General features: G+C 48.2%; 2 protein-coding genes across 2 annotated transcripts; one reads left to right on the top strand and one right to left on the bottom strand.

Annotated features, from left to right (window-relative positions):
• Positions 1-1,834: 1,834 nt before the first annotated feature.
• LOC127383070 (serine/arginine-rich splicing factor 7) lies at positions 1,835-8,599 on the top strand. The gene is made up of 9 exons (XM_051615407.1): positions 1,835-1,910; positions 2,275-2,455; positions 2,588-2,767; positions 3,643-3,717; positions 4,047-4,148; positions 4,514-4,561; positions 6,713-6,757; positions 7,339-7,374; positions 8,287-8,599. Exons 1-9 carry the CDS (start codon positions 1,883-1,885, stop codon positions 8,339-8,341), a joined length of 750 nt encoding a protein of 249 aa, XP_051471367.1. The 5' UTR covers positions 1,835-1,882; the 3' UTR covers positions 8,342-8,599.
• GALM (galactose mutarotase) lies at positions 8,139-21,855 on the bottom strand. The gene is made up of 8 exons (XM_051615403.1): positions 21,575-21,855; positions 20,945-21,099; positions 17,000-17,206; positions 15,511-15,592; positions 12,185-12,326; positions 11,920-12,094; positions 11,403-11,514; positions 8,139-8,324 (listed from the first exon to the last, which is right to left on the bottom strand). The coding sequence occupies exons 1-7, from the start codon at positions 21,768-21,770 to the stop codon at positions 11,437-11,439; spliced, it is 1,035 nt and encodes a 344-aa protein (XP_051471363.1). The 5' UTR covers positions 21,771-21,855; the 3' UTR covers positions 8,139-8,324; positions 11,403-11,436.
• Between the last annotated feature and the right edge of the window lie 1,713 nt (positions 21,856-23,568).

The raw sequence follows: 23,568 nt of genomic DNA, 5'->3' as shown, positions 1-23,568 counted from the left end.
AGCTCAAGCCTCATCAGGCAATCCCTGCGCATCTGCTGCATAAAATATTTCTGCTTCCTGGTTTTGAGTTGTATGTCCAAGCTTTCCTGTGCAGCTGTGAAGGCGAGAAACTCGATTTCCCCCTCCCCCACCCCCCCTCCCCACCCCACGAAAGCTGCTCTATTTTAACACTACCCATTAAAAGCTTCCTATGGATGAAGGAAACAAGCTGCCATCATTTTATCTTATTTTTTTTCGCAGGCTTAAGGAGGTAATTTCCTCTTTTTTTTTTCTTTTTTCTTTTTTTTTTTTTTTTTAATTGAAGCTTCAGTCCCACAGTGCTATAGCAATTATTTATTCATGTCTTTTAGTTACAGTTTTTTTCATCAGAAAGCAGGCAGTGGCAAATCTAATTGTTTTCACTGTAAGAACAAGCAACACAACAGGAAGTCTTAGCTTCTGTGTGAAAGTGGTGGAAAGAAAAAAATGTTGGTTTTATGTATTTATATGCATAACACATTTTAATTTCACAGGCTGCAGTTTGTTCAAAGTACCCCTTGAGCAAGATACTCCAAATATCTTCTGTTTTAATTCTTGCTAGTCTCAGTCCCTACTGACTTCTTCCCCCTTCATTGCTAGTGTAGTTACTTAGATTTTCTGAACCACGAAGCCATGAAGTATTTTTTCTCTGTCATCTCAGCTGTGTCTTACATATACAGGTCACTATCATGGACAGTTACTACAGCTCTCCTACCATAAATTTAAGCTTAATCATGATCATCAAGAGATGTAACTCTCCCAATTCAAGTTAACTGTACTAGTGTTGGAAAACAACCCAGAAATTCAGAACGATGTGGTTATTTTGTGTAAGATGCACTCCATATATATACACAAGTTCAAACTGCAGTCAAGAGAGGCACACAATTAGTACCACAGCACTGAGCAAGGACATCCTGCAGTAACTAGGCCTTGAAGAAGACAATTAATCAAGAGGTTTAGAGATTGTCTCATGGAAATCACCGACTTGGCAGAGAAGACTTCAGGTCTATATGGATGATTGGACCTGAGGAATGGAGGAGGTGGTAAAGAAGAAACAACATCAAGAAGATTGGCGGCTTAGGCAGTTGAAGATGTACAAGTTGTGACGTTGGGTCCTTCAGGTGAACTTAGCTCATTGTGTCACTGTAATACTAAAAAGAAAAGACCTCCGTCCAGGTGAAGGCCCTTCCCCTGAGCATGCATGGTAGCAGAAACACTGATGTAGCCATATGATAACTGTGTGTAATCGCTAACCAATCACTGTAAGGAGGATGCACTCGGAAACTTACTGACTCTGTAGTTTCGTGTATAAACACGTCATGAAAAAATCTCCCTTGGCGTGCGTGATTTCTGGGAAGGCACCACGCACCCAGCTTTGCACAAACCTGCAACTAACAACAACGTCTCCTTCCTACAGGCCGCCTCTTTGCCTGCGTTTCGGGAGCTGACTAGTAACCCTAGCGGGAGTCCGAACACCGTTCTGGAGCCAACAGCCCCGCGGGTGCTGCTGCACCGCTTCCTCACGCACGCAGCGAGGCCCAGCAGACGCCCGAAGCGCTTCCCACCGGCCAGGCCCGCCAAGCGGCGCTCCCCCGAGCCCGCCGTGAGCGCGGGGTCCCGCTCCGCCCCGCCTCCCGCCTCCCGCGCCGCCCCGCACAGCCCCCCCGCCCCGCTCCCCACCCCGCGCCAGGCGCCACCGGCCGCACCCGCCGTTGCCGGGGCTACCGCCCCCCCCGCCCCCTCCCGCCGCGCCTCAGCGCCCCGCGCGCGTGCGCCCCGCCTCGCGCGGTGCCGCCTGGGGGGAGGAGGGCGGGGCTGGGCGGCGGCGCGTGCGCGCGGGGCGGCGGTTGGCGGAGCCGTTAGGATGTCGCGCTACGGCCGCTATGGAGGCGGTGAGTTCCCGGGGCGCGGCGCTGCGAGCGGCGGGGCCGCGCGGAGCGGGGGGGGCCGAGGGCGGCCTGCGGGAGGAGCGGCTACCGGCGGGGAGCGGGGGGGGGGGGGGGAGGCCGGCGAGAGAGAAGGAAGGCGGGGATGTCGTTGCTGCCGTTGTCGCCGCCGCCATTTTGCGTCAGCGGCCGTGGGGGGGGGGCGGCGGGGAGGGTGCTGCGCCCGCGCGCGCGCGCTGCCGCTGGTGGGGAAGGCGGGAGCGGGCCGCTCGAACAAGATGGCGCTGCCCCGGGGGGTGTGGCGGCCGCTTCCGCCCGCGGCCTGAGCCCGCCTTGGCCTCGGCCATGACGCCGGCTTCGCTCCTGGCAGAGACCAAGGTGTACGTGGGGAACCTGGGCACGGGCGCGGGCAAAGGCGAGCTGGAGAGAGCCTTCAGCTACTACGGGCCCCTGAGAACCGTGTGGATCGCGAGGAACCCGCCGGGGTTTGCCTTCGTCGAGTTTGAAGACCCGAGGGATGCTGAAGATGCTGTCCGTGGACTTGATGGGAAGTACGTGTGCATTTTAATTGTTTGTAGAAGTTACAGATGGTTTTAAGACCAGAAACGGTGTCAGGGTTTTCTCTCAGGTTCTCCTTTCTGTAGAGTAACCATTAACTGAAAGCCACCGTGGACTTGTTGCAGGGTGATATGTGGCTCCAGGGTTAGAGTGGAAGTGTCGACAGGGATGCCCCGTCGCTCCCGCTACGACAGGCCTCCTGCACGGCGCCCCTTCGACCCCAACGACAGATGCTATGAGTGTGGCGAGAAAGGCCACTATGCTTATGATTGTCACCGCTACAGTCGCCGAAGTAGGAGGAGCAGGTAGGTGTAGGGCCAGAGCAGCTGGGTTGCTTTGCCAGTTCACTTTTGTGTAGCAAAGAACAGAACGCTACGCCAGTTTTCTTTAAACTTTAAAGCTAGAATAAATGTATAGGTGTATATTACGATTTGTTGCTATTTCTATCAAATGTTAATATCTTAATAATCAACCTGGTCAAAACCTTTCAGGTTTCTTCGTTTGAGTCAGTCGCCTTGATTCAGAATGTCACGAGCCTTAAGATTTCATGCTGAGGCGCCTTGCAAATCCGACACTTAAGATCCTCCTAGACCTTGAGGTGATCAGCATAAGAGGCCAGATCCCCTCGAGCCATCTACACGTAGCTTCACCTTATTCTTAAGGGCAGAAAATTTGAGACGGTGATCGCCGTAACAGTAAATTTGGCTTTCAATTGGGGCCCCCCTCCGGTTTAGAAAGAGGAACACCAGATTGACCACATTCCCACCTAGAAAAATCTTCTTGCGTCAATCAAGCCTCACCCTGGCTCATTGGGCTGTCAGTTTGATCGTCGTTAGATTGAAGAGAACACCTAGATGCAGCGATCGGCTATAGATACTTCTAGATCGTCTAGATCTGCTAGACCTTGGGCCAAAGAGGGTCGACCTGCAAACTTGCAAGGTTTATTTTAAATACGCATTACAGTGTTTTCTATTCTAATGTAATTCTGAAATGTAATTCAGCTTTTTAACATTTTTCTAGGTAGTAAAATGCTCAAGACAAGTAGGCCCAGAGATTTTTTTCCAACTGACAGATGTTAGTTCTTTAGTTGTGTGAATTCAGTTTTGACTTCAGCAGGGCCTCACATGCACTGACTGCTGCAGCTGTTTCCTGATACCTGTTTTCTGTAACCTAAACCCAGGTCCCGGTCTAGATCTCGTTCAAGGTCCCGAGGAAGAAGGTATTCTCGGTCACGCAGTCGGAGTCGTGGTAGGAGGTACGCTTACGTTTGCCTTTTGTTCCTATTTTTTGGCTTAGAAAAAGCTGCACTTGTGCCACATGGGGCAATGGGCACAAGCTGGAACATAGGAAATTCCGTTTAAATATATGAAAAAACCTCTTTACTGTGGGGGTGACAGAGCACTGGAACAGGCTGCCCAGGGAGGTTGTGGAGTCCCCTACTCTGCAGATCTTCAAGACCTGCCTGGATGCAGTCCTGAGTAATGTGCTCTCGGCAGTACTGTTGTAGCTGGGGAGTTGGACTGGATTATCTCTAGAAGTCTCTTCCAGCTCTGACAGTTCTTTGCTTCTGTGGCTTCCTTGCAGGTCCAGGTCAGCTTCCTATCGTAGGTCCCGGTCTGTTTCTCCTCGTAGGTCTAGGTCTGTGTCTCCTCGCCGGTCCCGATCAGGTTCCTTGAAGAGATCGAGGTAATTAGTAGTAGTTTGTAATAGGTTCTGTGCTTTGTTTTTTTGGGGGGTGTTTTTTGTTTTAGCTAAGGGATTAAAGAAGGTATTCCATAGCAGATTTCAAAAGGTGTTGATGTGTAGAAATCAGACTTTAAAAAGTTTTATATAATTCAAGTTGAATTTACAGGCATGGCAATGTGATTAGTTTTGAGATCTTACACAGCTGCATAGCCCACAAGTAATTTTGATGTCTAAAATGTCTTATGATCATGTAGTTTTTAAATTCAACATGTCAACATTAATCAAAATAATGCTGTAGATGTCATAACTCTGGTTGATTTGACCTCTTTGATTTTGTATTAATTTGTCTTAATTTTTTATTTCAGGTCTAGATCCAGATCTAGATCCAGATCTGTTACATGGCCCCGAAGCAGGTCAGATCTCTTCCATGACTGCAGATACTTAGTTAAAGTTGCTTAAAAGTCTGTTTAGGCTTTCCAAAAGTTGCTAACATTTTCAGGAAAAAGCCATGTTCTCTCCACTAACTTAGGGGTCTGTAGTTTTAAAAAGCAGTGCAGAAGAGTGTTCTTTCCCTTTTTGTTGTTGTATGTATTGTTGTGGTATCCAGGTCCTGACTGTCACCACAACTGCAGTTTTGATCAGACTGCATTAGCAACTAACGTAGCAAACAAATTTAAAAATAAGCTGAAGAGCTTTTTGTTTTCTTTGTGTAGCACACATGAGATTGTGGATTCTTCCCATTATTTTTCAGATAAATCAGGATGCCCTTCCAGTAGTGTGTTAAAGCATTAATGCATATAGCCAGGCAAGTCTTGAAGGGCTCCCTAGTGCTGTGAGCGTTACAGCTGTTTCCAGCTCTGTGGAATAACACAGCATCAGTCTATAGGAGCTGAATTAAATTTCATATAAACACCTGTCAGAAGTATTTTGTACCAACAAATGTGCCATAAGTGTGACAGTCAAATTTTACAGGAACACAGGATGTCATTTGTTCTCTTTTAAGTTCTAGTTTAATCCTTCCATAGTAAGTGAATGCAGTTTGTGCTTTGTGCAGCCTCATCCAGGCAGCATGGCTGACGTAGGTTGAGTGGATGTCCTCATGGAGCTGTTGTAGGAGAACCAAGAGTAAACTAAAGTTCTGCTCTGAAGGAGATGGTGCTGCTTTTGTCCCAGCCCATTCCCAAGACTACCGTTCCGGTTTGATGTCTGTTCCTTGAAACAAATAGTAGTCAACCATGAAGAAACACAAAAAAATAAAGGGAGGCAAAAGGGAGAAAGTGGAAAAGCCTACAGCTGGAGATGGGAGATGCAGTGCTGCAAGGTGGTGGCATTTTCTGAGTGGAAAGCAAGGAATGAGAGGAGGTCTTAGGGAATGGAGATACAAAGACCAGAAGGAGGCTAAGTTAAGAGCAGAAACTCACACAAACAGTCCAAGCACTAGTAAAAAGAGGAGAGAAATTCCCTGAGGCAGTAGAGCAATGCCTTTCACTGATTAACTACATTTTTTTCTACCTGTTGCTAAAATATCTTGAATCCTAATACTTTGAATCTCAATACCAGACTTAATCATGGCTCATGACTGTTTGTTGTCAGTGAGGAACAAAAAATGGCTAAGGTCAACAGGCTCTAAAAAAAATATATCTTCATTTTACTGCCATTGTTTTCTGTTTTTTAGTACCAGGATGGTTTTCTGCAGTGTAAAGGATGCTGTTAGTGAAATTTCTAGATGCTATTGTGAGACACACGTACTTGTGAGCAGAGATGAAGTGACTGAGGCAGAGGAAATTACAGATGTGCAAGTACAGAGAAGTAGCAAAATATTGGTGCTTAACTCTAATGAAGTCACTGTTAAACTTCCACGAGGCAACTGAAAGATGGTTTCTTTACAGAAGAATCAAAGGAATTCATAGCATGGAGATGAACAATCTGGATGAGTATTATGTGACACTGCTTTGACAACATCAAAGCATACACCTAGAAGTTGTTGTGGAGAGCCTTGGATGTGGACAGTAGAACACTTTGTTTGGGAACCTGAAAATTTCAGTTATTCTTTTAGGCAGTATTATTACAGTTCAGCAGTCTTATCTCAAAGACTGGTATTTTTCACAGTCTTTTCACAAGGGTTTTAGTTCAGACAGATTTAAAAATATGTTTTGAGGAAGTGCATATATAAGATTAAGTGTGCTGAGGGGAATGTATTTGTAGGAGCATGCTGCTTGCAGCCAGTTTCAACTATAGTGGTAGATGGTACTTGAGTCTAATAAATCCTGTCAGCTCAGAGCATGGCTTTTTATTAGCTTTGTGAAAACACTGATCAGGATGCAGGTTGTTGCCACCTGAATCAGCAAACAGCAGTCATCATCCAGGGAATGAAGTGCAGAGCAACATGTACAGCATTACTTTAAAAAGCTTTTTTCTGAAAAGTAGCTGTAAAAGCCCTGGAAACATGTTCTGTCTATTCAACATGACAGTTCTTACACGTTTAGTATGAATCATGTTTTTTCCAATGTAGGAACATGGGTGCTACCAGCTTCCCTGCTGAGCTGTGTTTTTTCTTGTTGTAGGTCTAGGTCTCATGGCAGATCAAAATCTGGCTCTCCAGCTAAGAGGTAAGAGATAAAGCCTGCAGTAGTATCTATAATTCAGTATTGGATTTGCATGCTTAACAGAGCCTGGTCCTTTACAAAAACATCCCACAAACATGGGTGCCCAGCTAACCTGTTTGTGGTATGACTGAGGCTATAAAATTTCCTCTGCAGCTATTTGGAATATGTTCCTTACCCATATCTTTGTTTTCATTAATAGTAGTTTCCAACATAGTACAGATTTTTTTGTCTCGTTGTGCTTGATTCTGTTAAATTTTTCTACCCATCAGATAAAGAGCTTCAGCTTAATTAATACTGTTGATAAAACAGCAGGAAATCTGTGATTATGTTCCTTTTCTCAAAGCCTCACCTCAGTATTACCTCTTATTTTTTTTGGTAGTGAAGACAGTTGCTTAAAATTAATTTCCATGCTAAATGGATTGAAAATCCTTGTCAGATTAAGTTGATTTGGAAACTTTGCCATTTTAAAGAGCTTCTGGCTAGATTCTCATAGTAATTCCATTGCTGTATAAGATGCTTATTTATTTGAATATAAAAGTTGCATTTGACCATTGAGCTGCATTGATGATATTCTGTTTTGACAGTCGGTCAAAGTCCCGATCACCATCTCCAAAGAGAAGGTATGTTGATCTCCCTACTAATAACATAGAGCTATGGCATTTTAGTATCTGCAGTGATTTCTGCTGAAGAGTTTGACTGCTCCTTGTGGGAAAATACTGGAAAGGTATTTTTCCAAGGTCTCTTCAACAGAAGTAATGTTGTGGGTTTATATATGGTGATATATAAGTGGCAATAATTTCTTGGGATACTGGACATGTAGGAGTGTTATGCCTTTCCTTTGTCTGCTCCTGCGTTCATTTCAGTTCATTAACAGTTTTATGGCACACAGACTTTCTACTGGTGACCTTAAAGCACAGAATACATGTGGGAATTGGCTTTGAGTCTCATTAACAGCTGCAGTGAGACTGGAGAAGATAGAGGGAAATAACCTGGCATACATTTCAGGAATACAAGATTGAAGCTGTTAAATTTACTGCTGCTTACTCAGATTATATTTTTCCCAATACGTTTGTAAATAATTATCTGTGTGTGTTTATGCATCTTTATATATGTAGTGACAGAATCAGTGTTTTTTTCTCCCTATTTTGAATTCTTTAATAGTTCATTTTTACAACTTTGGGGTTTACTGGTAAGAGTAACTGCAGACTTGCCAGGATGCAACCCTTGCCTTGGTGATCTTTCATTTTTTTTCTTTTTTTGTTGTTTTTACATTCTTCTAGAACTTCTGCACTTAGGTTAGCTTCATTTAAAGATGTGGCTGTGTGTAGCTTAACCTTACAAACAATCACAATGTATTATCTCTTAAAATTAAACCATCAACCCATTAACTTTGCAAGTAGTGATTGGTTATTTTATTAAAAACAGTGATTAAAGGTGCCAGAGTAGTCTAAGTATCCTCCTGTTGCTCTTTTCCTGTATCTGTGAATCCCAAGTGACTACTAAGTGTTAACTATGGATTCTTTTTCTTTCAGTCGTTCACCATCAGGAAGTCCTCAAAGAAGTGCAAGTCCTGAAAGAATGGATTAAAGTTATGAAGTTAATCTTTTAGGAAGAAAGTTATTTTGCTTACATTATTATAAGGGATTTTGTGGTGTCTTTGTAAATGTAAGAATGTAGATAGAAGAATATATCAACTAAAATTTGGCATGATCTGGGTCTTCTGAGTTAGTCACGCCAATAGACTAGCACAGGTCTCTTTTTATTGTACGAATTAACTTCATGTGATATGAAATGTGGGACTTTTTTATTGGCACATTGAAATAAAATGTGTATTTTTAACTAAAACTTCCCTGTAGTAACCCTGCTGCTTCTGTTAACATTTGGGTAATTTTAGCTGTGTGCCATGTAATGTGGATGAAAAATTACTAATATTGGTGTCTTCTCAAACTAGACACTTTTCACATTTTTGTTGAATGGTCTTTGGGGAAAGGATCAGTTTCTGCTTTCTTTGAAATGGAATTTAAAATCCATCTCTGTCTGCAGATGGCTAAAAATTTGCATATGCCCATTTTATTCCTTTATGATATTTAGTGGTCATTCGTTTTTCTAAACCTTGATCTAATTATTCCTCAAACCTTGCTCTCTGCTGCTTGACTAGGTGTCGTACTAGATGCCCAAAAATGTGAGGATGAGCTTTTATTCAAAATATGGACATCTGTTAAATTAATAACATCTGCAGAAAACCCTAAACATAACAAAAATCATTAATTACTTGACAATTTCTACTTTTGCTTGTTGCACTTTTTTAGTTCTTTAGGCTATTAATATAAAGAAAATGTCTTAAAATGTCTCAAGGCATGCTTTCCTTTTTGTGAGGGAAGACTTAAGGGCTTCTGACTTACTTTCTGATGGACCTTAGGAAAATGTGTTTGAGAGGCGTAAAGCTGTTATTAGTCTTTCTGTAGCTCACTCAAAGATCCTCACAGCTGACCTGAGGAATTCTAACCTGCTTCACAGAAATTGGTATGGTTTTTAAGCAGCCCAGATCCCAGAGACAATATTGTTTAATTGAGCTAATTTCTTACAGCAAAGACACACCTGCAGGATTAATTGTCTAAGTACCTCAAACTCTGTGTTTGTCCTAGTTCTGTAGTAGAATTGCATTATAAGGCACTTTTTTTGACACGTATCACAGCAGAAGGTTAGAAACAATGTTAGATTGTAAACAGACTGGTAGGTGGAGAGGGGATAAAACATTATTGCAGTGGGTTATCTAGCAGTTTTAGCAGTAAACAAGCAGTGTCCTGCTTGTGTTAGCTGCCATGCCAGTTTGCTTCCAATGTGTAAATCACAGCAGAGCATCTTAAATGAAAAAAAATGACAAGATTTACTTTGGTCACACCTTGGGTAGCCCATGAGTTTCAAAGAAAAGGTTTCCTGTTAACAGTGACTTTATGGAGCTTTTTCAGTGTATGAGTCTAGACTTTGAACACACCATTGTGCTGCAGCATTGTCTGGCCGTGATGACTAGTGCTAACGCCTGTGGTGCTTGGTGTCTGCCTGCACACGCTCCCATGGTGCTCAGTGATGAGGATTAGTGTCTCATCTGCCAGGTGCAATTATCAATATTCTGGCAACATCCATTAAATACCATTGCTGCAGTGGGACAGTGAGGGGCGACACCAGTATTGCCCTGGAGTGATTTAGCAGAAAAGCCCAAAACCTTTGACTTGTGTTTGGAGTATTTCTTGATTGTGCATTGTCTGCCTGTATAGCATACCCTGTGAGAGGCACACGTACACTGCTGCTCTGGAATTTGATGAGCTTTTCTTTTCTGTACTCTTACGGCAAACCTACTCCACAATAAACCTGCAGACTACACGACAGCTGTGCTGGTACCTGTTTTTCAGTACCCACAGACAATGTGGAAGACAGAGCAGAGAAGTCTGCGTTTCTGTAGGGGACTGGGGTTCCTCTACATCCAGGCTTAGCATCACAGAGCAGCAGGGTGCTCATTTTGGGGGTCAAGGTGGCAGAACTGACTGATGGGTTTGCCATGTTTGTGAGCCCTATGGCCAGGCACTTTCACTGGGGGCAAGATCATTCCTGCAGCTCTGCAGCCAAGGAAGCATGCTGGAGTGCTGTGGGCCTCAGCCACGTGCCAGCAGGAGCAGGGGCTTCTGCAGCCTCTTTGGCAGCAGCATGGCAGGACCTGGGAATCAGGCTGCAGTGCCTGCAGTGTCTCACATAGGATGTCTGCCCCAAAGACTACTATCCCTGTGTCCCTGGGGGAAGGGTGCCAGCTCCCTAGTATGATGGCACTGCCATCCCCTGGGGCTTGTGCCAAGTTTTTAGGAAACCTGAGAAAGGAGGAGGTTTTCATCAAATAGGCCATGTTACAGGGTTTTGGGATGTATTTCATGTGGAAACAAAACACTAGGATGATGGTTTTCCTCATGCAGTTGTATATTCAGGAATATAGATGGATGCACATGCTTCACTTCAGCAGCCAAGGCGTAGCACAGAAGATGCCCTTGGGAAGCTGTCATTGCTGGCTTTGAAATAGGAGTTAAGCCAGAAGAGCCAGCTGGGATAATCCCAGCACATCATACTCTGCAAAGGTATTCTGCATGACCACTGCACCCTGCCATTGCAACACTGCTGTCATACCCCACAGCTCTGGCCATGAGAGCTGCACGGGAAGGGCAGGTTGCCATTTGGTGAACTGACATGGAGCTGTGGGGCAGGTCAGTGGGGAGAGCAGCAGCCAGCACAGCTCAGAGCACTTTGCTGGGAACACCTGATCATGTCTAGAGCAGCCCTAACTTTTATCAGCCTTCACATAAATATTACCTGATATTCCCATGCTGTAGTTGGAGCTGTGCCATGCTGTGTCCCTAAACAAGGTGTATTCTGTGCTTTTTTACTGTGAAACAAAACCTAATGCCCAGGGGGATGCTGGACACAGTGAGAGCTTTGCAAAAGCCAGGCAGCAGCAAAGGTGGTGATAGGTGTTAAAGCCAGCAGAGGACATGGATGAAAACCACAGAGGAAGAAAGTTCCCAAATGGGATGCATCACCCAGGGTAGTTGGAAAGCACTGTTCAGCACTTGGAAGGATTTCTGGCTAACCTGCTAGAGACACTTACCTCTCTTGGTGGTAGGAATCAGCAACCCCTTTTCTTAAGTGGCGTTAAACACGAGCCATGTGGTGTGGTTGTATTCCTCACCTGGCTGGAGCAGGACGTTGGGGAAGTGGGGCTGGGGAGAGGCAGCAGACAGTGACTGTGAGCACACACACCATGGAACCGGACGGTCATGAGGGCATGGGTGCATCTGCTTTGCTGGGGTGGTGACCCATAGCTCCCTCCAGGCATTTCCAGTGGCAGTGTTTTAACAGCTCCTTCCTTGCCAGCTGGCTGAGTGGGCAAGTCTTACCCCTGGCTGAATTCAGGCCCCACAGAGAGGACATGGCAAAGACCTGATGGGGCCTAATGCTGCTGGATGCTGTGACCTACAGCTGCCTCCATTCTGGTGTCTATGAAGTGTCCCCTCACCAAATAGGACTCTGTTCATGTATTTAACCCCTACAGATACGGAGGGTGGTGGTATGGTCCCCTGCCACAGGATCCAGGCAGCTCCCAGGGGCAGGGGGGGATGGCTCACCTTGTTGACAGCATCAGGCCAGTTCTGGGTTTCCAAGCAGAAAGCCGAGTGCTTGGGGTACACAACAGCACCTTTGCCTTTCAGGGAAGCGTCCAGGTTGTTCCCGGTGTAAAACTGGATGCCAGGCTGAGTGGTGTGAACCTCCACGACCCTGCCAGTGGGTGGGTGGCGAGCCCTGGGGAGGTGCCGGTGGAGGATGGTAAGGGGCCAAAGGTGGACCCTGTGGCTCCAGGGGTGGAAGATCCCCGCCAGAGTCCCAGCCTACCTGGCCACAAGGCGTCGAACTTGTGTCTGTTGCAGGCAGAAGTTGTGGTCAAAGCCATCCAGGCAAAACTTCTGCAAGTGCTTCCCCAGCTCCACAGGCTGCCGGAGATCAAAGCCAGTACCCTGCACAGGGGCCACCTCCCCTGAGCAAGGAGAACAGCAATGTCAGCCACTCACGGATGTGCCAGCAGGAAACACCTGTGGCACAAGCTCCTGTGCAGGGTTGAGAACCCTCGCTTTGGTGAGCTGAGGGCTTTAAGACATTTGTGATCCTTGTCTCATTGTGGTGCCCTGCTTTGAGCAAGCTTGCCTTGTGGCCACTGTAACTCAGGCTGGGACATGACCACCTTGTTTCCCAGCAGAGCCAGCCAACCCCCAGGGACTCTGCTGTGCTTAGCTGCAACAAAGCAAAGCCAAGGACTCAGAAAACAAGAGCGGGGGCCTGTATATGGAGCTATGCAAGCCAATAAATTTATCAATCAGTCCTTCCAAATCTCTGAACAAACATCTGAGAGATGGCCACAAAGGTGGTCCACCTGTCAGGATGGTGAATATGGTCTGCATACAGGGACTGGTCTCCTCCTGCTTTGGGGAAAAAAGGACCATAAAACCAGCATTTTCTCTCATGCCTTTTTTTAAGGCCTGATGTGGGGACACAGCCTCCTGTGATAAAGCTCTTGCAGAGAGAACAACCCTAGGACATACTAAATGCAGTGCAAAGCACAGCCATCCCAACCCAAAGGCATGGAGGAGGTTGGAGAGGAAGGGCAGAGGAGGGGATTTTTCCCTGAAGTGACACAGTTCTACCCCTCCCTAAGGAGAGAAGTTTCAAGGGTCAGAAGGCAACTACCTAGCGTCAGGGATGGGCAGTGCCCCGGCATCCTGGCCCCACTGCTGGCCCCATGTGCTCTGCTCTGCTAGCTGCAGTCATGCACCCAGCTCAGCTGCAGCTCTGTACCAGTTCTGCTCTGGAAACCTTGAGAAACAAAGGTCTCCACCTGACAAGGAGGGCATTTCTGTGGCTTCTGATCCTATCTGCAAGGAGTGCATGTACTGAATTCAGCTCTCCTCAGGCAGAAAAACACCTTGGAAAAAAACCCCACCATTTTGATTTAGGCACTTACTAAAATACAGTAGCCATTGCACGCAAGGGCTCTGTCTTTAATAGTTGCCCAAAGCTTGTCTTCACCCTGGAGCTAAGACAATACACCGTTTTATCAGCTTCAAAGGTTACAATTTACCCAAAACACCAAAAGGGAACTGCAAAATGCAGAGACAGTGCACTGATGGCAATGAAGATGTGAAATTGCTCCGTGGTGAGCAGTGGGGAGAAGTAGTGCAGTGGGTTTGCTGTGGCCTTCAGCTCTTCCCCAGCTTGAGCTGAGGCACACACCAAGTTGAGCAAAAGCTGCCTGGGCTGGGAGACCTACTCCTCCAGGTGCAAGCTGATGCATGCACATACAGCGGTTGTGGTTCAATCAACGCAGATCTAGCTCTGGTATTAGCAGACACTTGAGCTAAAAAGTTTTCTTGCTTTCTCAAGCCTCTTTTCCTCTCCCTCCTGAAGTCAGAAGGTGCAAGAGCACGAGGACAAGCCCTGCCATTTCTAGCAGAGCTTAGTAGAAACCACCCTGCAGGCTCACACAGTCCTCAGGCACGCACCCTGCCCCACACCCAGTTTATCTTCTGCTGATGAGAAGCACAGTCTTCCCAGCACTTACGTCCCAGACTAGCTGCTTGGTGCTCCTGTCACTACTCTGTCCTCTGGAGACCTCTGGCATGGTGCACCACTATCCCACCGCTCTCTCCTGCCGTGGCTCAGCATCTGCACTTCAGCAGCCTCCATTCCTCTAACCTAGTCAGGCTGGATGAAAAGCCATCATTTCTGAGCAGATCTAGAAGTCTTCTTTTTTTATAATCTTAATCTATTTTAGAGTTTTAAAAATCAAGCCAAATGCACCTTAAAAAAAAAAAAAAAAAGAATGCTTTTCATTCTTAAAAACAAGAAATCTTACAATCAGATTACTTTTGCAATTAGGTAAATTCTTACTGCAACTCAGTACTGCCAAGTGACTTAGGCTAAATGAAAAGTGGGTGTTGGAGCAGCACAGTGGGAGGGTCAGAGTCAAGCTGCCCAAAGCAAGGTGCCTCCTTGTCAGCAATGGGACCATTGTCAAGTGCACATGTTTGGTGCTGGCTCTCTTGCAGGCACAGGGAACACGTTCTCTGTCCCAGCTTGTTTGGTGTACTTAACTTAGCGGCTGTCTTTTATGGGGAGGAACACAGTGGAAGTGGTGAGGAAAAAAAACAACTAGAAAGCTCTGTTTTCTCCTTTTTACTCCCTCAATCAAGAGGGTGCGAGAGGCTGCCAGTTTGCTTCTCTGCCCTGAGGCTAGAGACAGGGGCAATACCACCTTTGTTTATTAACCCACTTAGCATGCAAAACATGCTGTTTTCCTTGCCTGGATTTCCTCTTTTTTCTGCTTTTAGCCATGCAGGGCATTAACGACCAGAAAGAAAGGTCTTAGTTTTGTGTCTTCAGCCTCCCAGCCAACAGCACCAGCTCTCCCATTCAGATGAGGGGACTGATGGCTCAGCTCTTGGAGTGAAGGACAACGCTGGGCTCTTGAGCACCAGAGATCCCAGCAGCTCTAGAGCTCAGTGCTGGGCCTGGGAGCTGCCCTCCAGATCAGGGAGACTGACCACATCCTGGCGTGCCATCGCATTTATTGACAGGAACCCTGTGCCTGCAGCTACTGCTTGCATCTCCTGCATTTTACTGAGGCTTCAGAAATGAATTCTCCTGCTTTCTATGGACTTTGAGCATGGGCTGAACTTCCATAAATCTTATTTCTGTAAGTAACACCTTGACATCACGTGCAAAATCCCAGTAGAGAAGTATGATAAAGCTGAACGCTGTTGGGAACAACAGATTGGCCTGCAGGAAAATGCTGGTCAAACAGGTGCAGTGGGACATGCTTTGGTCCTGTGTCATAGTTAGTGTGTCTCCTGGATGGGCCTCTTGGACCCATGCTGCAGCCTTGCAATCCACCTGCCTCTGGCCCCACCTCCTGCCTGCACCCCCTAGACAGACCCTGGGCGAACCCTCTCCAGGTCTGGGGGCCTGGTGATAGACCCTGCTACCAGCACCAGACTCTGGCAGCTCAGCTCAGTTGCTGTGGGCCTTTGCCCATGGATGAAGAGGGCCTTGCTGTGCCTGGGGTCCTGGTATGTTCCCCCTTGCCGGGCAGAGCTGTTCACCAACTCCCACAAACACTCCTCTGTAAAACCCTCTCCACCATGGGCTGCAGGTGCCGCACCACCCACCAGTAGGGATCTTGGTGTCGTCCACAGGCAGGTAGGAATCTGCTTCAATACAGATCTCATGTTCGTAGATATCCCGTGAGCCCTGCAGGAGGACAGGAATTACTGGGATTTCTTCTGTAACTCTTTCAGCATTCAAGCAGCCTTAAGAGCTCCCAGGAAGTGACTGCCCTCAGTGGAGCTACAACTGACTTGGTAGTGCCTGGGGGACCTCCTGGCCATCATCCTACTTTGACACTGGGCACAAGACAAAGGTAGCACCACAGGCAAAAACCTACATAGGATCTGGGAGCTGTAAATCCTATAGGACTGAGACTATCAGTCTGAACATATACCTCACCAAGGAGGTTTACTAGCCAAAACATGCTGGTTGCTGAGCACACAGTGTGGGCAAAAGGGGAAGGAAGCAAATGTGGGGAAGTGCAACCCATCATCCTGGCTCATCTCCTGCAGCACAGCATTCCTCTTCCTCTCTGGCAGCCTTAGGGGTGCTGGCAGGGAACTTGTTGGGGCTGGAAAGGGAGCAGCAGCAAAGCTGAGCCTGCATGTCACTGTCTAATCTGAGCAGCAATTTCATGCCCAAAGGTCTCCTGTTCCTCTGGAAACATGCCTGAGTTGCATGCTGCAGGTGGTGTTATTACTGTACTGCTGGGAGGACAGAGGGTAAATTAACAACTGCTCAGCCATTGTAAGGGCAGTGGTCTGAGCAGACCTCCTGCACACAGGGGCTGGAATGTCTCTCACTAACTTCTAAGGGTCTTAGCCTCATACCCAAGTGTGACTGCACTGTTCCATCCTATTGCTCTGCTTAGCAACACTTTATTTCCCCAGATCCCTTCCTCCAAGACCAGATATAAACGGGGTGAGACTAAAACACAGCTGCAATTCAGTGCCTGTCTAGTTGGCAGGAACCTGGTCTGGTGTGTGGGAGCCCTCTGCACCCTGCTACTGCCCTGCTCTGAAAATCTGGCTGCCTCACATCCCCTTTCCACAATGTTTCTCCTCCTTATTTTGACCTGGGTGTTTCAGCTCTGTGCTGATTCTGGCTGGTACTGGAGCCCCTGATCTCAGCCACACCACCCGCACAAGGCTTCAGTATGTTGTCTCAGAAGCACCAACAGAAGACAGCCAAGTATATCACTAGAGCTTGCCAGCTCTGCACCTCCTCTGTAATCTTCCCAAGTGACAAGGAAAGACTGAAACTCCCCAGAATTAATATTCATGGTGGGATGTCTGTTTTCATAACATACTGGGATAACACACCCTCAGTTGAGGTCTATGTGATTCAGTCCTGTCCCAGCTCACAGGCTGCATGCAGCCCATGATGCATAGACACAGCTCCCACTGCTGTGTACCTAGAAGAATGCTATGTCTTCAGACCAGCCTGCTGGTCCTACTGATGCCAGGGGAAGCCCATGGATCATCCCATGGTTCCCCAGGCTTTATTCCCCTGCACAGTATCCCTCCACAGGGTTCATCTCCCCATGTTTACCTGCCCTGCAAGGTTGAAGTATGCATGATTTGTCAGGCTGATGGGTGTTGTCTTGCTGGTCTGGGCTCGATAGTTGATGGCCAGCTCCCCGCCATTGAGAGTGTAGGTCACCCAGACTTTCAGGTCACCAGGGTAGCCTTCCTCACCGTCAGGGCTGAGCCGGAAGAAACAGACACCATTTGGGAGAACCTGGGGGCTCCACAGAACCTGCAAGACGTGTGCTGTTTGTGGGAAAGTCATGGGAAACATAGTGCCCTTCTCTCCTGCTCCAGGCTGGGCTAAAGCCAGGGAGAAAAGGTCGGCAATGAATGATGCACTGAAACAAAGGTTTTTTCAATCCTCTCTCCTGCTCTTACTCCTAGAAGGAAAAAAACAACACAAAAACCAAACAAAACAAAGCAAGCACAAAAAATCTTTGTCTTTTTCTCCCTATGAAGGACTAAAATCAAATATCTCGAAGGAAGAGGGAGAAAACACAAGCACCAGCCTGCTCCTGGTCAGCTATGGCCAGCAGCCCCAAACAAGTTTTCCCACGAGCAGTCAAACAAATGAGGCAGTTTGGTCTGATGGGGGTCTGTCTCAGCTTGTGTTACTCCATGCCTAAGGGGGTCCATGCATTTGATTTTTTAACCTGCAGCCAGACTTACTTCCCCCTCCCATGGATCTCCTGGTGGGCAACATCACCTCAACAAGCTGCTGCCCATCCCTCAGGTAATTTGGGGCTGGCTTCTGAGACAATGTAAATACACCTTGTGAGCTCCTGCCTAGGGGATGGAGTTGGAATAAATAGTACCGAAGTATCACCAGATACATCCACACATCAGGGCTGATCCAGAGAGCTGGGACCTCTCTGTTCCTTGCCCCTGCCAGACACCAGGGTTCTGCTTAGAACCAAACCTGCTGGCCAGCAAAGAAAGCCAGCACACTATCAATTTAGCTGCCCAGAAAGCCTGTTTCATAGAAATTTTTTTTACAGAATGGCTTGGGTTGGAAGAGACCTTAAAGATCACCAAGTTCTAAACCCCCTGCCACAGATGGGGACATCTCCAACTAGACCAGGTTGCTCACAGCCCCATCCAACCTGCCCTCGAACACTTCCAGGGATGACGCATCCACAACTTTCTTGGGCAACCTGTGCCACTGTTTCACCACCCTTATAGTGAAGAATTTCTTCCCAATGTCTAATCTAAATCTCCCCTCTTCCAGTCTGACACCATTACCCCTTGTCCTATCACTACAAGCCCTTGTAAAAAGGCCCTCCCCAGCTTTCCTGTAGCCCCTTCAGGTACTGGAAGGCTACTATAAGGTCTCCCCAGAGCCTTCTCTTCTCCAGGCTGAATAACCCCAACTCTCTCAGCCTGTCTCCATAGCAGAGGTGTTCCAGCCCTCTGATCATCTTCATGGCCCTCCTCTGAACTCACTCTACAAGCTCCATGTCCTTATGCTGGGGGCTCCAGAACTGGACACAATACCCCAGGTGAGGTCTCACAAGAACATATTATAAGCGAAGAATCACCTCCTTTGACCTGCTGGCCACACTTCTTTTGATGCAGCCCAGGACGCTGTTGGTTTTGACACACTGCCAGCTCATGTTGAGCTTCTCATCAACCAACACCCCCAAGTCCTTCTCCTCAGGGCTGTTCTCAACCTGTTCTCCATCCAACCTGTAACTGTGCTTGGGATTGCCTCAGCCCAGGTGCAGGACCTTGCACTTGGCCTTATTGAACTTCATTAGGTTGGCATGAGCCCACCTTTCAAGCCTGTCAGGGTCCCTCTGGATGCCATCTCTTCCCTCCAGTGTGTCAACTGCACTGCACAGCTTGGTGAGGGTGCACTCAATTCCACTGGCCATGTCACCATGGGCTTGATGCTAAGCAGGCACCTCCAGCCCCTTGCAGGATGGATTGAGGTGCCCAGTCTCTGGAGCTTTGGATCTAGCTAAGGAATAGTTACTATCTTACCAAAAAGGACAGATCTAAGGGCAGGAGCAAGGTAATGCTTTTGAGATTATCCCTTTCCTGTCGTATGCAGAGATCACTAACTTGGGACACTTGTCAAAAGCCAGCATTTTCATCAAACGTGGGAACTGAGGGTACAAATCTGACAACCAGACAGCAGAGCCGGTCCTGCACTGAATTCAGTTTGGCTGCAGCTGCCACTGCTGTGGGATGCTGTGGTTTTATAGATGAGTTTCTATTTAAGTTCTTAGAAGTAAAAGCTATTAAAGGCCAGCAACCACACTGATGTCACTGTGTTTTAAAGTTAAGAGGGCTACTATCTAAAGTCCTCCAGTCCCCAAGCAGCACAGTCAGATATTGCCACTACATGCAAGCTTCCCTGACATCAGACCACGTGCTGACAGCAGCAGAGGTCTGCAAGATTAGGAAAATCTGACAAGATGGCCAAGGCAGTCATAGCCAAGAGACAGCACATATTGTTTTTGTCAAGGCTGACCAAAGATCTCTGCACAGTGACCATTACCTGGCTGGAAAGGGTCTTGAGCAGATGCTCAAACATGCCCTGTGGGCTATAGGACACAAAGCTGTAGCTGGGAGGTGTTGCTGCCTTGTCTCCACCAAGTTCCTGTGCCTTCAGCTAGCAAGGGGAAGAGGCAGGAGAAAGGGACCACATGCCCTGCATGCAGAAGAGAGCCTGGAAGCCCAAGGTGCAAAGGAGTGCATGTTTTCAGCTCCAGCTCACAGGGGGTCTGGGTGTATAAAGAAACTTTACACCAGATTGTTCTCTTTGGGGATACAACAGCCAAGTCACCCCAGTAATCCCTTTTTTTTTTCTAAGGGTGCTGAGGAGTCTTTGGTCCCGACCTGATGCCAGTTCACACTGCACTGCCTGGAAGTGAGCTTTTTTCCAGACACTTTGACTTTTGCCCAGTCAGCCCAGATGTCCTTTCATGAAATAAAACATTAACCCAGGAAAGGAGCTGCACTAGCACATTCACATTAATTCCTCCATCGAAATAGTGGATCAGCTGGTTAAAAAATCAACTGATCTGACAAAGCTCAAGGCTTCAGGAAAGCAGAGGAGATGCTCTGCTGCTCTAGTGCACTAGTGGTGTACTGATGATACCTGGAATTCAGCAGCAGCTCTTGAGAAAAGACAGGAAGTGTTGAGTGCCCTGGGGCCAGGGAAAGGTTATTTTATCTAAGAGGTCACAAGGAACAGCTGGGGAGGGGACACAGGATGGTGGGGCATTTTGCAGGCCTGATCTAGTCATGTGCTGCTGTGAATTGGAGCAAGAGCCCAGGGGATGCTGAGACTGGGATGAAAGTGGCACTGGAGGGGGTAATGCAATAACTGCACTGAACCTGCAGCACCACCCTGCCCTCTGCATACTTGGGAGTGCTGTCAAAAGCAAGCAGCAATGATATTCAGCTTCTGCAAACCCAGGAACAAGCCCTCCAGGATGATCTATGGGCAGTTAACACCTGTGGAACTGCAGGTGCAGGTGCAATTAAGTCTGTGTGGATCACTGTTCCCCAGGAAATTTTCTTTGGGCACTGGGACAACTACAGCACCCACTTCAGGGACATGTGGCTGGCATCTCAGGATCCTCCATCATGCATGAGGCTGGGTTCCCACCACCACATCCCAACCCACGCTTGGCGAGAGCAGCACCTCGCCCCAGGACAACCCCGGCAGAACTGGGCTCACAGTAACGCAGATGAAGCACAGGAACCTTCCGCATGGCATCCAAGAATGACTCAAGTGAGCCCTGCTAATCCACCTGGACAAAGACAAGCCAAGCCAGCAGCTCACAGGGTCTCACTTCCTCCCATTCCTGCACTCGCAGCACTTTCTGGGACCCAATTCAACTCAATAACCACCAGAAAACCCTGTAGGGTAAGGAGTGAAGACATCATATCCTCCTGCCACAACCCCTCAGGCTGTGTGCCGGAGAAAACCTGGACGTGCCAGTCCGATTTTCACCTTGTCAAATCCCCTGGATCCTCCATGCAGGCTGTTTGGCCCATTGTTGAGGAACAGCTCATACTCCTTCCCATCGACAGAGAACCTCCCCTTCGCAATCCTGTTGGCAACACGCCCCACGACAGCACCAAAGAAAGGGTGCTTCCTCAGGTAACCTGGCCAGGAGAAGAGCAGCAAGTTAAACAGGAGGACGGGTGGGTGGTCCCCAGGTGTGTTTTACGGACTCAGAGGTGGCTCCCACTGCTTTCCTCCAGTACTGAAGAGGTGACTGTAAACCCAGTGACTCCCAAGGCAGGCAGCACACTAGTCACGCGTATCTTTTACTGAAACAGCCTGATGGGACCTCTCATTCTTTGCAGGTTTGCAGAAAAGGCCGCAGCGCTGCCAGCAGTGACACGGAGCTGCCCTGCCGGAGGGGCAGGCTGCAGGCTCAAGGCTCCAGTGCCCCGGCTCCCTGCGCACCTCCCGGCGCAGGGCAGGCAGCCAGAGCCGCGCTGGCTCCGCCTGCGGCCCGCAGGGCCCCTCACGGGCACATCACGCTGCGTGACAACCAACCAGCAAACGCTGGTTCCATCGCCCGATTTACTGATTTTGTTACTTCCTTAACAAACCAAACGGGTTCAGACCCACCTTCCAAAGTGTCAAAGCCTAGGACAACATCTGCAAACTTCCCCTCCCTGTCTCTGGTCTCCAGCGCGGCGATGATGCACCCCAAGGACAGGATCTCCACTTTCACGCTCTCCGACTTCAGCACGAACTTTTCCACCGCCTCCCCTCCTTCCTCTGCGGGCATGTGCCCGAACACCTCTGCCTTCACTTCAGCCATGCCTGCCAGCAGCGCGGGCGGGAGCTGCGGCCGCGCCGGGAACAGCCTCCCGCGGCTCGGGAATGGCGGGAAGCGGGGCGGGAATGGCGGGAAGGGGGGCGGGGATGGCGGGAAGCGGGGCGGGCCGAGAAGGGCTTCCCGCGGAGGGCAGGGCGGCTGGGGCTGCCCGGGGGTTGGATGTGGCGGGGGAATGAGGGTGTGGAAGCGGCCGCCGGGCTGCGTGTGCTCGGGCTCTCGGAGGACGGGACGGGACGGCCTCTTCTTCCCCGCCTGCGTGGGGCTGTCAGGGGCTCTTGCAAAGCGTCAGGTGGCAAAACGCTGTTTTCTGCCTTTGCCCCTCTTTAGCCTCTCCAGGAAGAGGCAGAAGGCAGGGCTCACAGTGCCTGCTGATGGATCAGGGATTCGGGCTCGGGGCATTTGCTGGCCCGGCGGTGGTTTCCAAGTCACGTTCACCTGGCCCTGCCCCAGACGCCAGTAAGTAATGTTCATCTTTGGAAATCCGGACTTCTGTCTGGTTCGGACGTGAGGAAGAGATCCTTCACCCAGAGGAGGGTGGTGGAGCACTTGGAATAGGCTCCCCAGAGGAGGCAGTGATGGCACAGAGCCTGCCAGTGTTCAGGAAGCGCTTGGACAACGCCCTCAGGGACGTGGTGTGAACTTTGGGGTTGTCCTCTTCTGGGGCGGGAGTTGGACTGGGTGATCCAGGCTGTCCGAGGAGGTGGTTGAGCCACCATCCCTGGAGACATCTAAGAAGACGGATGTGGGGCCAAGGGCCAGGGTTTAGTGGTGGCCACGGCAGAGTTAGGGTAGTGGTTGGACTCGATGATCTTGAAGGTCTTGTCCAACCAGGATGATACTGTGATACTGTCTGTCTCGGGTCTTTGCAGGCAATTTCAGTCAATGGGGAAACTCCAGCAACATTTAAGTAATGTGTATGCACATTTTTGACATCTGAGCAAGGCTCAAGTGGAAGGTGAAAGAACTCCACTACAATTTGATATGCTATATTTTTATGAGGGCTTGTTTCCAGAGTTTGTTCAAAGAACCAGTCGTTCCAAGAACTGCCACCAAAAAGCTCAATCAGTCAACCACTGGTTGCTAAATATTAATTTCCAACACAGCTATACTTTTAGACAAGACAAACTGGATTCTGAGCCAACACAAGAACAAAACCTCTCATTCAGGGCTGAGCAGAGGTGGTTTTGAAACCTGCACTTCATTTTTAAGGGTGGCCATGTGTTTGCAGGGTAATACAAATGGCTGTTCTGTGTTTCCTTCTGCACCTTCACAACTAGCACTCTATCTGAAAACAATGTTGCAAGTAAACATGCTTTTTACTGCTTATCAATACAACCTCCTACTTGAAAGGGGCCGGGGAGCAGCACAAACTTTGAAGGGAGGAAGGCTCACTCCAAGGCAGATGGAAGAGAGGGCAGCTGCACTTATATCCAAGTCATGGAACCTTTTCACATGCAAAGCGTTCCCTGAAGCTCACTCCTTAGCACCTTGACTCCCTCAACACCTCTCACTTAATGTACTTCTCCAGACATAGGAAGCATTTCTGCTTTGCAAAGACAGCTTTTCATTAAGGTGTGTGTTTTTAACCCAACAGGAGCTGCCATATTTATCTACTTCACTGATTCACGTCAGAGAAGGTGCAGATCCAACTGATAGAAAAGTCAGGCACATTTTCTCACCTAGTGTCCCTTATGCAAGATCACTTAAGCCCCAGTGACACCTAAGACAGTGCAGGTGCAAAGGCAATACCATAGACAAATCTGTTCATAAACAATCCACC

Source organism: Apus apus, chromosome 3, assembly GCF_020740795.1.
Source record: "Apus apus isolate bApuApu2 chromosome 3, bApuApu2.pri.cur, whole genome shotgun sequence".
NCBI lineage: Eukaryota > Metazoa > Chordata > Aves > Apodiformes > Apodidae > Apus > Apus apus.
Note: the sequence above shows the minus strand (reverse complement) of the source record. Positions and strands in the feature narration are given on the sequence as shown.

Excerpts from the sequence above, each read along its gene's own strand:
- GALM (XM_051615403.1), bottom strand. The coding sequence starts at position 21,770 with ATGGCTGAAGTGAAGGCAGAGGTGTTCGGGCACATGCCCGCAGAGGAA. Across the intron at positions 21,100-21,574 it reads AGGCTTTGACACTTTGGAAG|GTTACCTGAGGAAGCACCCT; the intron begins GTGGGTCTGAAC and ends TCTCCTGGCCAG. Across the intron at positions 11,515-11,919 it reads GGCCTGATGCTGTCAACAAG|CCCCACTTCCCCAACGTCCT; the intron begins GTGAGCCATCCC and ends GCCTCTCCCCAG.
- LOC127383070 (XM_051615407.1), top strand. The coding sequence starts at position 1,883 with ATGTCGCGCTACGGCCGCTATGGAGGCG. Across the intron at positions 1,911-2,274 it reads CTACGGCCGCTATGGAGGCG|AGACCAAGGTGTACGTGGGG; the intron begins GTGAGTTCCCGG and ends CGCTCCTGGCAG. Across the intron at positions 6,758-7,338 it reads TCTGGCTCTCCAGCTAAGAG|TCGGTCAAAGTCCCGATCAC; the intron begins GTAAGAGATAAA and ends CTGTTTTGACAG.